Source organism: Mesoplodon densirostris, chromosome 16 (genome assembly GCF_025265405.1).
Source record: "Mesoplodon densirostris isolate mMesDen1 chromosome 16, mMesDen1 primary haplotype, whole genome shotgun sequence".
Lineage (NCBI taxonomy): Eukaryota > Metazoa > Chordata > Mammalia > Artiodactyla > Ziphiidae > Mesoplodon > Mesoplodon densirostris.
In genome coordinates this window covers 24094027-24108086 of record NC_082676.1, presented here as the reverse complement: position 1 = coordinate 24108086, position 14060 = coordinate 24094027, and the positions used below count along the sequence as shown (strand labels likewise).

The 14060-nt window shown below is 54.6% G+C and overlaps 1 protein-coding gene across 9 annotated transcripts in view; it reads left to right on the top strand.

Moving 5' to 3' along the window:
• The window catches only part of CEP250 (centrosomal protein 250), a 49801-nt gene extending 38795 nt beyond the window's left edge, over positions 1–11006 (top strand). For all 9 annotated transcript variants that reach the window (XM_060120453.1, XM_060120451.1, XM_060120452.1 and 6 more), the window contains 6 exons: positions 48–2663; positions 5919–6032; positions 6215–6370; positions 6776–6877; positions 7823–7885; positions 9217–11006. In XM_060120453.1, the coding sequence (XP_059976436.1) occupies positions 48–2663; positions 5919–6032; positions 6215–6370; positions 6776–6877; positions 7823–7885; positions 9217–9480 (3315 nt within the window). In that variant the 3' untranslated portion in view covers positions 9481–11006. The remainder of the gene's footprint in view (positions 1–47; positions 2664–5918; positions 6033–6214; positions 6371–6775; positions 6878–7822; positions 7886–9216) is intronic.
• The last annotated feature ends 3054 nt before the right edge of the window (positions 11007–14060 follow it).

Below are 14060 nucleotides of genomic sequence, written 5' to 3'. Positions count from 1 at the left end.
GTTTCAGGGAAGTATAGTTTAAGGTGGTTTTGCATCTTGTTTTCCAGAATGAGCGAGAGTTACTGCAGGCAGCCAAGGAGAACCTGACTGCCCAGGTGGAACATCTCCAAGCATCTGTGGCAGAAGCCAGGGCTCAGGCAAGCGCTGCCGGGGTCCTGGAGGAAGACCTGAGAACTGTGCGCTCAGCACTGAAACTGAAAAACGAGGAGGTGGAGAGTGAGCGCGAGCGAGCCCAGGCCCTGCAGGAGCAGGGAAAGCTGAAGGTGGCCCAGGGGAAGGCTTTGCAGGAGAATCTGGCTCGCCTGGCCCAGACCCTATCTGAAAGAGAAGAGGAGGTGGAGACTCTGCAGGGAAAAATCCAGGCGCTGGAGAAGCAACGGGAAATGCAAAAGGCTGCTTTGGAAGTGCTGTCTCTGGACCTGAAGAAGAGGACCCAAGAGTTGGATCTGCAGCGAGAACAGATCCGGGAGCTGGAGGAGTGTAGGTCTGCTCTAGAGCACCTCCCCGCGGCCATCCAGGAGCAAGAGCAGAAGCTGACTCTGCAGAGGGAGCAGATCAAGGAGCTTGAGAAGGACCAGGAGGCGCAGAGGAACATCTTGGAGCAGCAGCTTCTGGAACTTGAGAAGAAGGCCCAAGTGATTGAGTCCCAGAAAGGACAGATTGGGGACCTGAAGAAGCAGCTGGTTACAATGGAACGCCTGGCCCTGGAACTAGAGGAAAACCATCACAAAGTGGAATGCCAGCAGAAGGCAATCGAGGAGCTGGAGGGCCAGAGGGAAATGCAGAGGGTGGCTCTGACCCACCTTACACTGGACCTGGAGGAAAGGAGCCGGGAACTGCAGGTGCAGGGCAGCCAGATCCAGGAGCTGGAGAGCCAGAGCACCCTCCTGGCAAGAGAGCTCCAGGAGAAGGACCAGGAGGTGACATCCCAGCAAGACCAGATCAAGGAGCTGCAGAGGCAGAAAGAGCATCTGACTCAAGACCTGGAGAGGAGGGAGCAGGAGATGGTGCTGCTGAAGGAAAGGATTCAGGTCCTGGAAGATCAGAGGACCCTGCAGACCAAGATCCTGGAGGAGAACCTGGAGCAGATCAAGCTGTCCTTGAGAGAACGAGGCCAGGAGCTGGCCTCTCAGAGGCAGCTGATGCAGGAGCGGGCAGAGGAAGGGAAGGGCCAGAGTAAAGCTCAGCGAGGGAGCCTGGAGCACATGAAGCTGATCCTGCGTGATAAGGAGAAGGAGTTGGAATGCCAGCAGGAGTGTATCCAGGAGCTTCAGGAGCACAAGGACCAGCTGGAGCAGCAGCTCCAGGGCCTACACAGGAAGGTGGGTGAGACCAGCCTACTCCTGACCCAGCGGGAGCAGGAGATAGTGGTCCTGCAGCGGCACCTGCAGGAAGCCAGGGAGCAGGGGGAGCTGAAAGAGCAGGCACTTCAGGGTCGGCTGGACGAGGCCCAGAGGGCCCTGGCCCAGAGTGCCCGGGAGCTCGAGGCCCTGCAGCACCACAGGCAGCAGGCCCAGGGCCAGGAGGAGAACGTGAAGGAACAGGCGGGCTCCCTGCAGCAAGCTCTGGAGCAGGGCCACGCCACACTGCAGGAGTGCCAGGCTGAGCTGGAGGACCACAAGGAACACACGCGGAGGCTCCAGGAAGAGCTGGCGGTGGAGGGACAGCGGGTCCAGGCCCTGGAGGAGGTGCTGGGTGACCTAAGGGCTGAGTCTCGGGAGCAGGAGAAGGCTCTGCTGGCCCTCCAGCAACAGTGTGCCGCGCGGGCCCAGGAGCATGAGGCGGAGGCCAGGACCCTGCGGGACAGCTGGCTGCAGGCAGAGGTGATGCTCCAGGAACGGGACCGGGAGCTGGAGGCCCTACGGGCAGATGGCCAGTCCTCCCAGTGTCGGGAGGAGGCTGCCTGGGGCCAGGCTGAGGCTCTGCAGGAGGCCCTCGGCAAGGCTCAGGCTGCCCTGCAGGAGAAAGAGCAGCATCTCCTTGGGCAGGTGGAGCTGAGCCGCAGCCTGGAGGCCAGCACGGCCACCTTGCAGGCTGCCCTGGACTCCTGCCAGGCACAAGCCCGGCAGCTGGAGGAGGCCCTGAGGAAGCGGGAAGGTGAGATCGAGGACCAGGACCTCCGACACCAGGAGGCCATGCGGCAGCTCCAGGAGGCACTTGCCCAGAGGGATGAAGAGCTGAGACACCAGAGGAGGCAGGGACAGCTGCTGGAGAAGCCTCTGGCCCAGCAGGGCCTAGAGGATGCAACCCAAGAGAAGCAGGAGCCGAGGCACGAGAGAGAAGAGGAAGAGACGAGGGGCCTTCGTGAGAGCCTACGGGAGCTACGGTGGACTCTAGCCCAAAAGGAAGAGGAGATCCTGGAGCTGAGGGAGGCCCAGCCAAGGAAGGGCCTGGAGGACTCGCCCCCCAGCCACAGAGCCTCCCCAGGGGAGGAGCTGTCTTCCACACTTGATTCCTCAGGGCCTAGGCTGCAGCGGGAGCTGGAGCGACTACAGGTGGCCCTGAGGCAGACGGAGGCCAGGGAGATAGAGTGGAGGGAGAAGGCCCAGGACCTGGCGCTGTCCCTGGCCCAGAGCAAGGCCAGTGTCAGCAGTCTGCAGGAGGTAGCCCTGTTCCTGCAAGCCTCTGTCCTGGAGCGGGACTCGGAACAGCAGAGGCTGCAGGTGAGTCACCCCGTGGGTGGGAAGGGCTGGGGCAGAGCCCGGTCTGCCTGGGCTCCGGGGCTGTCTGCACCTCAGGGTATGAGAAAACTGAGGTCACGAGCACCTCAACAGAGTGGAATCCAGGTTACTGTGGTAGTGCGTGGGGGAAGATGTGGCATCCACAGTCCCCGCCCTCCTAGAGCTGACGGTCTAGTGGAAAAGCAGTTACAATGCAGTGCCTACTTAGGGTTGGTGCCTGACACGTGAAGTTTCGTGTGCTCTGAGCATACCGGAGGGACCACCCCACCTTTCCTGGTAGACGTGGTGTTTAAGATTAGATCTGAAGGGACCAGTAAGGAAAGAGCCAAGCACAGGTTGGGGGAGGGAGAGGAAGAAGGAGGAGGGAGAGCGTGGAGTATCTGTGAGGGAGTTCAGGCTGCCTGGGACAGAGAAGAGGCTCTGGCAAGAGAAGAGAGGACAGCAGGGGGCCATCATTTAGGGCTTGTCAGCATGTTAAGGACCTGGGTGACCAGTGCGAAGTGGATGAAGGGTTTGGGGCAGGGGAGTGACACGATCAGATATATAGTTCAGAAAGATGGCTCAGGCTGCCAGGGGAGCAACTGTAGACCTGGGGAGACTGACCAGGAGGCTGTAATGGGAGTCGGTGGACAGGTGGTGACCTGAGATAGGAAGTGTGGATGGAGACTCATGGGTGGGCCTAGAGGTTCACAGGATTTCCAGCAGGTGATTGCCCAAGAGATGAAGGGAGTAAAGACAAGACAGAAATCAAAGGCAGCGCCCAGGTTTCTGCTCACTGGGATAAAGGCAGGTTTGGGGAAGTGGGGTGGAATAGGGAGTTCAGTTTGGAAACGGAGCCAAGCAAGCGCACACGTCAGCGGGCAGATCTGCTAACGTGATCCGAAGTTAAAGCGTGAGGTTGAGGCTAGGGGCAGAGCCTCTGGAGTTGTCAGCAGTCAGGAGGAGTGGGCTCCTCTAGGTGGGATGTTGAGTGACAGAGGAAGTGACCTTAGGGTCTAACCTTTAGCCTCAGGTCACGGCCACGTCTCAGTCATCTTTGCACCCTGCACTGAGCGCAAGGTCTGCAGAGTGGGCAATCAGGAAAGCTGGGCTGGCTACTGGACATAGTATTATCTCTTTTGCCAAGAGGAACCCAGCCCATTTTTCCTGGGAAGTTGACTATATCCTGGTCCCTTGACCTGAGGTGAGCCCTAGAGAACCCCCTCCCTCAATTCAGACACATGATCCTGCAGGGACTTGCCTTCTGGGAGCCCCAAAAGCTCTGCTCTGGTGAAAAGGCAATATGCAGACAAGGGGTTACGTTTATGAGCTTTGGAGTCGAGTTCTTGGATTTGAAATACAGTTCTGCAGTTTATTAGCTGTGTGACCTGAAGTGCGTGCCTTTACTTCTCTGACTCTTGGTTTCCTCATTGATAAAATACGGAATGATAGTACCAGCCCCATAGAGCCATTTTGAGTCCAAAAAGCGATAATGTGAAAAAAGTGCACAGGAAAAAGGCATTCAGTACGTGGGACTCCTTTCCTGTTTCCAGTTCTGTTCTTACGGGCACAGAAAAAGTCAGATACGTAGGTGGGTGGGAAGGCACTTCCTGTCCATACTTTTGAGTTACTGAGCAGTAGTTACTCAGTAATGAAGCTCAGGTCAGGGTCCTCCCATTCCCAAAACACTCAAGGACACCTTTCAGAAACAGCCCTTCATCACAGTAGCCTCATTTTTTTTAAATCAAAGTATAGTTGATTCAGTTATATATATATAAGGAGATATATTCTTTTTCAGATTCTTTTCCCTTATAGGTTATTACAAGAGGTTGAATATAGTTTCCTGTGCTATAGAGTAGGTCCTTGTTGTTTATCTACTTTATATATAGTAGTGTGTGTTTGTTAATCCCAAATTCCTAATTTATCCCTCCTCCCCCTTTTCCCTTTGGCAACCATAAGTTTGTTTTCTACGTCCGTGAGTCTGTTTCTGTTTTGTAAATAAATTCTTTTTTTTTTTAGATTCCACATATAACTGATATCATATGATATTTGTCTTTGTCTGGCTTACTTCACTTAGTATGATAATCTCTAGGTCCATCCATGTTGCTGCAAATAGCATTATTTCATTCTTTTTTATGGCTGAGTAGCATTCCATTGTTATTTACCGCCTCTTCTTTATCCATTCATCTGTCAATGGACATGTATATAGTAGCATAATTTTTTACTTTAAGCATTTTACATGCCAGGAGCTGTTACTCTCACTTTCTTCTACAACAACCCTGAGAAGTAGGAATGGTTATTATCTTCATTTTATAGTTGAGGAACGGCAGTTAAGAGAGGTTAAGTAACCTGTCCAAGGTCATCCAGCTAGTAAAGGGCAGAACTAGGGTTAGACCTAAGCAGGCTGGCCTCGTACTACTAAGCTCCTTCTCTCTCCCAGACAGCCTCCACCCACACGTGTACCTTATGTTCCTCTTCTCTGTCTGTCCTCTTGACCTTTACCATTTATGAACCCTAGGGTGCCTAGAAAATATCTAGCACTAGTCTTACCATTTATCTAAAGGGGTTTAATCCCAGAGGCTTAATCTAAGCTTCACGTGGTCTTTGTGTGTGTGTGTGTGTGTGGCCGCGCCTCCCAGCATGTGGGATCTTAATTCCCTGACCAGGGATCAAACCCACGCCCCCTGCATTGGGAGTGCGGAGTCTTAACCACTGGACCACCAGGGAAGTCCTCATTGTGGTCATTTTACAAACGAGGTAATTGGGGTTTGGAGAGAGCTCATACCTTGACCCAAGTCATATAGCCAATATGTGGTGACACAATACCCGGCTCTATGTGATTCCTGAGTCCACACTCTTTCCACAACACCTAGTGCTCCCAATTGTCGCTTAGCTTAGGGGAGATCTAAAACGGGAGTTCCCTGGTGGCCTGGTGGTTAGGGTCTCACTGCCGTGGCCCTGGTTCAATCCCTGGTTGGGGAACTAAGATCCCACAAGCCACGTGGCGCGGCCAAAAAAATAAAAATTAAAATTAAATAAATAAATTAAATGAGACAGGTTTTAGTCCTAGTCCACCACGTATCCTTGGGAAGATCCCTCTCTGCTCCTTTGTTTTATCCACCTGTAAAATGAAAGTTATCCACTAGAATAGCTCAGAGCTGCCAGGAAAAGTAAGACTATAACCTGATGAGAAAATTGTTGAGGACGGAGGGTGGACTGGGTCTTGATATGAGGTCCTCATGGTGTGACTCACCCCAGGATGAGTTGGAGCTCAGCAGACAAGCTCTGGAGAAGGAGCGACTCCACAACCCAGGCCTGACCAGCCGAGCAGAACGGGGACCCAGAGGAGACCCCGGCGCCCAGCTGGGAGAGGTGAGCTGGGGGCCTGGTGGGAACAGATGGCCCAGGAGGGAGCACCTGTCCAAGGACTTGTCCCCTTCCCCTGGGAATTGGGTCCCTGAAGCCCAGACCTGCCAGGTTAGTCCTTTGCCCTCTGTCTGTTCCCCACCTGTCTGAGGGGCTGCCCGGGTGAGACTGACAGGTCTCTCCTTCAGGTCTCGGGGGCAAAGACTGAGCCGAGTCCTGAGGTGGAGGAAAAGCAGCTCTGGGAGCAGAGGCTTGAACACCTGCAGCAAGCAGTGGCGCGGCTGGAGGTTGACCGAAGCCGACTGCAGCACCACAATGCCCAGCTGCGGACCACCCTGGAGCAGGTGGGCGACTCATGTCCTCAGCTCCCTCCCCGGTCCGCTGGGCATGCATCTCCACTTCTCATGCAGCCCCCAGAGCAGGGGTTAGTAAACTGTAGCCCAGGGGCCAAATTCGGCCCACTGCCCGTTTCTGAAAACAAAGCTGTTTGGAGACACTGCAGTAGTTGTGACACAGACCGAATGGCCCACAGCCCCTAAAATACTACAGAAAAGGTTTGCTGGCCCCACCTCCTCTGCGGCAGCAGCACTTTGCACTCAGGGCTGCCCCAGCAAGTGCTCTCCTCAGCGCAGTTCAGCTTCCCGTGGCTGCTGGCCCCTTACGCTCACACCGGCCTCCTCTCAAAGAAGGCGGCTCTGCTCAGACCCAGAGCCAAGCCCAGCCCTGACTGCTCACTCGCATCTTGGCAGGTGGAGCGAGAGCGGAGGAAACTGAAGAGGGATTCCCTGCGAGCATCGCGGGCGGGCCTCCTGGAGAGCGGGGACGCCACCGCACCGTCACCCACCCAGCAGGTTTGTCTATTTCATTGACTGCAGCCCCAGGAGAGCCCAAGCCCAGCCACTAGAAATAGCCCTCTGCAGTGCGTACCCCAGGCTCCCCTTGCAAGGGGAGGAGCCACTCCAGCCAGTCCGTAGGGCCCCTCCCGACCGGGCTCTGCCCCACCCAGCACTGTCCCTGACCCGGGAAGGAGGCCCAACATCAGTGGGTGGGGCTGGAGTCAGCCCTGCATTCTGAGGAACCCAGCCTTCACTGATACACAGTCTACCTGCCCCCCAGACCAGTGCTTCAGGCTCCCAGGAGCAGGCCTCATGGGGCTTCTGGTCTCTCCCTGCATGTAGGTGTTGGGTGGTGCTTGACAGACCTGGATGTTCCTAGGAGCTTGATAGCAGCTTCGTTGACCTCTTAGACTTCCCTGCCCTTTGCAGTACTGAATTTACAAGATATGGGTCCAGGGTATTTTCTGGGGCCAGAAGGATCTGGGGGAAGACACCACAAACCAGCACTCTTTTAGTTGAGTTATGCCCGTCAGTAGGCAGCCTTGGGGCCTGGCAAGTAGGGACTGTTTCTGGTGGCTGAGCACCTCCTAACCCTCCATCCCCCTTCCTTCAAGGAAAGCTTCCCAAGGGACAGGCCCCTTGTCTTACTTCCCCTCTGCATCCTTAGCTCACGGACCAGGGCTAGCACGAAGCAGGTGTGTGCTGAACTTTAAATGAGGAGGTACCTCAAAGAAGCCAGTCCCATACAAGCCTTCGGGACATTTGGCCTCAGGTCTCCATTGGGTTGGTTTGGGCCCTCTGGGGCTTCTTGCCCCAGGGCCATGGTGCCCCAGAGAGTTCAATCTGAGTTCAGGCACTTCTGGCCCATAGCCCTTGCCCTGGTCCCCAGGATTGTGAGGAGGCCTGCACAAACCCTGGTGGAAGGCCTGTTCCAACAGGAACGGCATTTGTCTTCCACAGGATGGAAGAGGAGGACAGAAGGGCTCCTCAGATGCCAGGCACGTGGCTGAACTGCAGAAAGAGGTACGTTCTGGAAGGATCCGTTTTCTAAGCCCCTTTTCCCTCCCTTGCACTCAGGCAGCAAGGCTTTGGTGTCTGCTGTGTGCTTGGCCCTTTGTGCACCTCCAGCAGGGAGAGGGGAAATAGTTCCTGCCTAGAGAACTTCAGTCCTCGTGGGAGGCAAGCAGAGCCCCTTCCCAACTCCACCTCCCACACTGAGTGGACTTAACCTCCCATGTGCTTAGGGTGGGACTGGGGAAGAAAGCACACTCCAGGCCCCAGACCTCCTACTTAGGAAAGGAAAGGAAAAGGCAGAGGAGCAGATGAAGGTTCTAAGAGGACAGACTAGAGCAAGCAGAAGCATCCTGGCCTCCTCTGCCCTCACGTGCACCCAGCACACCAGGCAGAGTTGCCTGGCACCAGCGCCAGGATCCATACCCTAGAGCTCAGGTCAAGCTCAGGGAAACTGTATAAAGTGCCTTCTTGCCTCTTAGGCCTCCCCTAAAGGTTCACCCTGTCTTTCAAGGCCCAGGAGTAATTAGAACTGTGGAATTTTGATTTCTGAGCCTGTTTCAGAAATCAGTAGTCACTACTGGCAGGGCCGGACTATACAGCTAGACCTAAGCTATTACTTTGAATTCTCTTAAACTCATACAAAGCAATCGCTGAGACAGGGCCCGGACTAGGGGGAGGCAAGACAGGCGTCACTGTTGACCTGGAGCTCCTCCTTAAATTTTGCACCCTAGGAGCATCTGTTGCCCCACCCTAGTCCTGGATGTGCCCTGACCTCCCAATAACTTGACCTCCTGGGGCCCTCAGCATACTCACCTTGAGAAATGGATCAATCAGTGAGTGATTCTCAACCCTGGCTGCATGTTAGAACCACCTGGGGAGCTTTGAAAAAAATACTGATGCTCAGGCCTCACACCTGTCTAATTAAGTCAGAAGATTTCTTAAAACCTTCCAAAAGGGGCACGATGGAGCTTTCTGCAGGGATTAAAGCATTCTGTATCTTGATTGAGATAGTGGTTATATATGGGTATGTATGTTATGAAATTGGTCAAAATGTACTTAAAATCTGGGCATTTTATTACATGTAAACGTGTGAATAGTCTGGTTGGTTTTTTTTAAGCTCTCTCTCTGAGCCTCCTGTGCAGCCAGGGTTGACAATCACTGGATTTTCTGATTCCCAGCAGCCCTTCCCCCAAACGCTGTAAAGCCTCATCCTGAGATTCGTGGGTGAGGTGTTCATTCAAACGCTGGTCTGACAGGAGCCACAGGAGCCGAGCAGGAAGGGTTGGGGCAGCTTCGAGGCCCTCCACTGCTCTCACCCTCTTGGTTTTCCTGCCCCCCAGGTGGCCCTGCTGCGAGCCCAGCTGGCCCTGGAGCGGAAGCAGAGACAGGACTACATCGCCCGCTCAGTGCAGACGAGCCGTGAGCTGGCGGGCCTGCACCACAGCCTCTCTCACTCCCTCCTCGCCGTGGCCCAGGCCCCCGAGGCCACTGTCCTGGAGGCCGAGACCCGAAAGCTGGATGAGTCCCTGACTCAAAGCCTGACATCCCCTGGGCCGGTCCTGCTGTGCCCCAGCCCCAGCACTGCTCAAGGCGCCTCCAGGTAGCAGCTGCAGCGAGGGCAGGACACGGGCCAGCCTGGGAGCACACAGACAGACAGATGGCCATAGAGCGGGTCGTGGCCCCTCCACACAGCTGCTGTTTGCCAAAGAAAATTCTGACTCTGTTACCCAGCCTGGGAGCCCCAGGTCAGCTGGCATTCCCAGGAAGAGGGAGGGAAAGCTGCAAGGCTGGGGGAAGGCCCTGACTCACATGGGAATGAGGCACATCACACTTGCTGCCGGCCTGCAGTCACCCAGAGAGCGCCTTGCCCTGGCCAAGGGGCGTCTGCCGCCTCTCGCCTAGAACTCATTACCCAGCACTTCACCCTCTCGGACTCCTCCCCCTCCAGCAATAAACCCTGGGTCTTTGCATTTGTTCTCTGCTGCTGTCTCTGCCGTGTAGCTGGGCAACAGCCGTACATCAAGGGCATCTATTAAGGAAGAATTCACTGAAGATTCCTGTCAGGTGGCGTGCATTTGTCATCTGCCTGCATTCTGATAGAAGGGCTACAGAAGATACACAAGACAAAGCCCCTGCCCACAGGAAGCTTGAGCCCAATTGACAATAACAGGCAGATGAGTCAGAGACAGTTGTGTGTGCTGCCTAGAAGTGCTGTAGAAATTCCAGGGGCTGAGGCAGGAAGGCGTGAACTGGCCCTTGGTGGCTGGAGAGGAGTTGGGAGGGTTGCTAAGGATACTGGTGAGAAGACTGGTCGGCCTTAGCAGGGTGTGTTTGCACTGAGGGATGAGTCGCGAGGGAGAGGAGGGAGGGCCTTGGGATCTAGATTTGAACTCATGGATAATGAGGAACCATCATATGTTCTTGACTTAAAACATGTTCTGGGGACTTCGAAAACACTGAGTTGGCTTTTGGCTAAAGTCAGCCTCTTGAGTTCAGAAGTTCTATCTGGCTTCATTCCCCTTCTGCACTGGGTGAAAGGCCCTGGGGTGTCCCTTTCTGGGCATATCAGCTGCAACCAACTGTGGCCCCCTATAGAGTCCAGCCATAGGTCAAGACAGGAAGGAGGATGGAGTGTGGCAGGACTTGTCACTTACAGCCTGGCCCTGGTTTAGGCAGTGTACAGGCTTAAGACCTATTGTTGGCAACTTCCTCAAAGCCTAAGAGAGAACAGTTTTCTTTAAAGAAGCAGGCATGGGACTTCCCTGGGGGTCCAGTGGGTAAGACTCTGCAGTCCCAATGCTGGGGGCCCAGGTTTGATCCCTGGTCAGGGAACTAGATCCCCCATGCATGCCACAACTAAGAAGTCTGCTGCAACTATGAGCCCACATGCTGCAACTATGAGCCCATATGCCACAACTAAAAAAAAAAAAAAATCCCGCATGCCGCAACTAAGACCTGGGGCAGCCTAAATTAATTAATTAATTTAAAAATATATATATAGGGCTTCCCTGGTGTCACAGTGGATAAGAATCTGCCTGCAGGGCCTCCCTGATGGCGCAGTGGTTGAGATTCCGCCTGCCGTTGCAGGGGATGCGGGTTCGTGCCCTGGTCTGGGAGGATCCCATATGCCGCGGAGCGGCTGGGCCCGTGAGCCATGGCCGCTGGGCCTGCGCATCCGGAGCCTGTGCTCCGCAACGGGAGAGGCCACAACAGTGAGAGGCCCACATACCGCAAAAAAAAAAAAAAAAAAAAAAAAAAAAAAAGAATCTGCCTGCCAATGCAGGGGACACGGGTTCAATCCCTGGTCCGGGAAGATCCCACATGCCGTGAGGCAGCTAAGCCTGTGCACCACAACTACTGAGCCTGTGCCCTAGAGCCCATGAGCCACAACTACTGAGCCCAAGAGCCACAACTACTGAAGCCTGCATGCCTACTAGAGCCCATGCTCCGCAACAAGAGAAGCCACCGCAATGAGAAGCCCACGCACCACAACTAGACAAAGCCCGCATGCAACAACGAAGACCCAACACAGCCAAAAAATAAATAAAAAATGATAATAAAAATTTTTTAAATACAATAAAGAAGCAGGCATGACCTTCCTCCAGCCCTCCAACCGTAATCTGTGATTCCTCTTACCTAGGCTTGGGGATGGAGCTAAGGCCGGCTAAGAATGTGGGAGTTTAGGAGCAGCACCATGGTCCCCCAGACCTACTTACCCGGGGCTCAGGCCCTGTTATATCCCGTCACACTACACAGTGGGTAGGGGGCTGTTCACAGCTGCTGGAGCTTGGTTCCAAAGCCCATGCATGGGACTCCACACAGATGCTTAGTAAAAAACAGTTTAAAACCCCCCAGAGCTAAATCTGGGGCCCCCAAGATGCCAGCTGGTCCCTGCCTCTAGTCACATCCCTGTGGCTCAGAATCCTTACCTGGCCTTTTCGATGCTACGAGTTCTCAGGGACAAATGAGATTTCTCTGGGTTCCTTACCTTTTTTGGTCCCCCAACTCTAGTTCTGTAGCTTAGAGCCTGACAGAGGGACCCTGTTGTTTACCTTGGAGTTTCTTCTCAGTTCCATTATCTGTAGGTTGTAAGCCAAGGCCTTAAGCCCCACACACCTGGGAGCAGGGAGAGAGCTTTCAGCAGATGAAAGGCGTTGTAGAGGCAGCCAAGCAAGGTCTTCAGTAATAAACTATATCTGCTCCTCACTCCCCATCCAACCCTCAGTAGCCCCTCACCCCCACTCTAGAGCTCAGGCTAGGGCCTCCCCTCCCCACCAGATACTTGGTCAGGGTTAGTCTTCAAGTGTAGACTACGATCTTGCTCTCACATTCGTAGCTTGTGGATGATTTTCTGCTCCAACTTCCTAAAATACACTTTCTTTGACCAATAGTAGGATCAGCTGTTCGGAGGGTCCCACCAGTAACAGCACCAACTGCTCTTATCAGCTCCAAATCCAAAGAGAGAGACCTGAATTGGAGAAGCATGAAGGAAAGAATATGGGTCTTCCAGGCAGGACCCAACCTTGCCCCAAGGCATCCGGCCAGAGCTCCCTTTCCTTCTCTTTGTCACATGCAACAGGGCATAACCAGAGCAGTGAATCCAGTGGATGGGCACTGTCTCTGACCAGCCAGCCAGTTCTCACGGATACAGTAGAGGGTGGTGTGATTGATCTCCAGAAGCTGGGGGAAAGGAGGTCAGAGCTGAGCACGCAGGTCTCCATCCACAAATCCTCCCCCGCCCTCCAGCCTTCTTTCCTGCTTTGACAGAGGCTGCTACAGGCCCCAACGTCCTGAGAACAGAAGGGGGCGAGAGCTGAGTCGGAGGCTGGGCAATGTTCTTGTTCCCAGGGAGCGCTGGGTCTGGTGGGTGTGACACCCTGCTCTCTCAACAAGCCTCCATGCTTTGCATGTTAGAGCGACAATCACCACATTGCAACCTAATTACCTTTTCTCATCTGCTTCCCGCACAGGGACTAGCAGGGTGGTCTCTAACTCCATCAGGAGCTGCAGGGCCCATCGGGAGTGCTAGGCAAACCAGGTAGACACCCTGCTGGTGCAGGCAGGCTATGTAGATGCTTTGGGGCCAGCAGCAGAACTTCCAGAAGTACCTGTGGAGGTGGGGAGACCCCACCCACAAAAGCAGCAAGGCATCCTCCAGCCCGAGACTTCACATGCAGGCCTCATCTCAGCCCATGGGACAGGTCCCCTGGGCAGTGAGTTGATTCAGTTGTTGGATCTTAGGACAGATGATGCCTTTAGCTGTTCCCCCTGCACTACTGCACCTCCTACCTCCCGTCCCACGAACCACCTACTCGCACTTGCTCCCGGGGCTGAGGAAAGGACCAGCTGAGCAATATGAAAACGCTGAGTCCTGAAGAGCCGGGGGAGTGGTGAGCAGAGGCAGGGAGGGGCAAGGAGCGGGGGCCCCCAGTGTGCCCCGAGCCATGAGACCCCTCTGCGCAGTCCTGGTGTGCAGGCTTCGCTCCGCTCACCACACCGAGAAAGGAGGCAAGGGAGAAGGAAGGACAAGAACAAGGGGTCTCAAGGTTCTGGGGCCCTGCAGTTTACTCCCCTGCTCTCCTGAGACCAGGGTTTGCCTAGACCCTGACGGAGGCGAAGGCAAGGAGCGAGGCTTCTCCAGGGAAGAAAGGACTGTGCTCCCGGCCCCGCTGTTGCTCACCTGACTCACATCAGTAGCCTGTCACGGAGTGGACATTAGGACCTCTTTCTTCTTAGTCCTTTGTCATTAATGCCCCCAGCTCTTTAAGTGCCTTCATAGGGCCTGAAGCTTGGCACAGGTGGAAGGGCTTGGAGGCAAGAAGTTGAATGGGTCGGGGGTCAGAGGAGAGACGTGAGCAAAGGCTGTGAGGTGGCCATCTGAGAGTGGGTGCTCGCTGTTCCCAGCTCATGGTCATTTGTGTGGAGGCAGAAAGCGGTAAGAATTAGTATTCAAGTTTAGTTCTTCCTTAATTACTACCACTTGTTGGGTGAGTGAATCAGGGAAGGCTTTTTTTCAGTGCGTGGTAACCCATACATTGCTCCTGCACCTCCTGTCTTGGTTTCCTGTCATTACCTCTCCTGTATCTGCATATTCCAACCCTACCAAGAGTCTAAGGCTTGTTGCTGGCCAAGAGTGGGCTCACATCCGAGCTGGCTAATTCCCTTGCCTTCTGCTGTTGCGTGA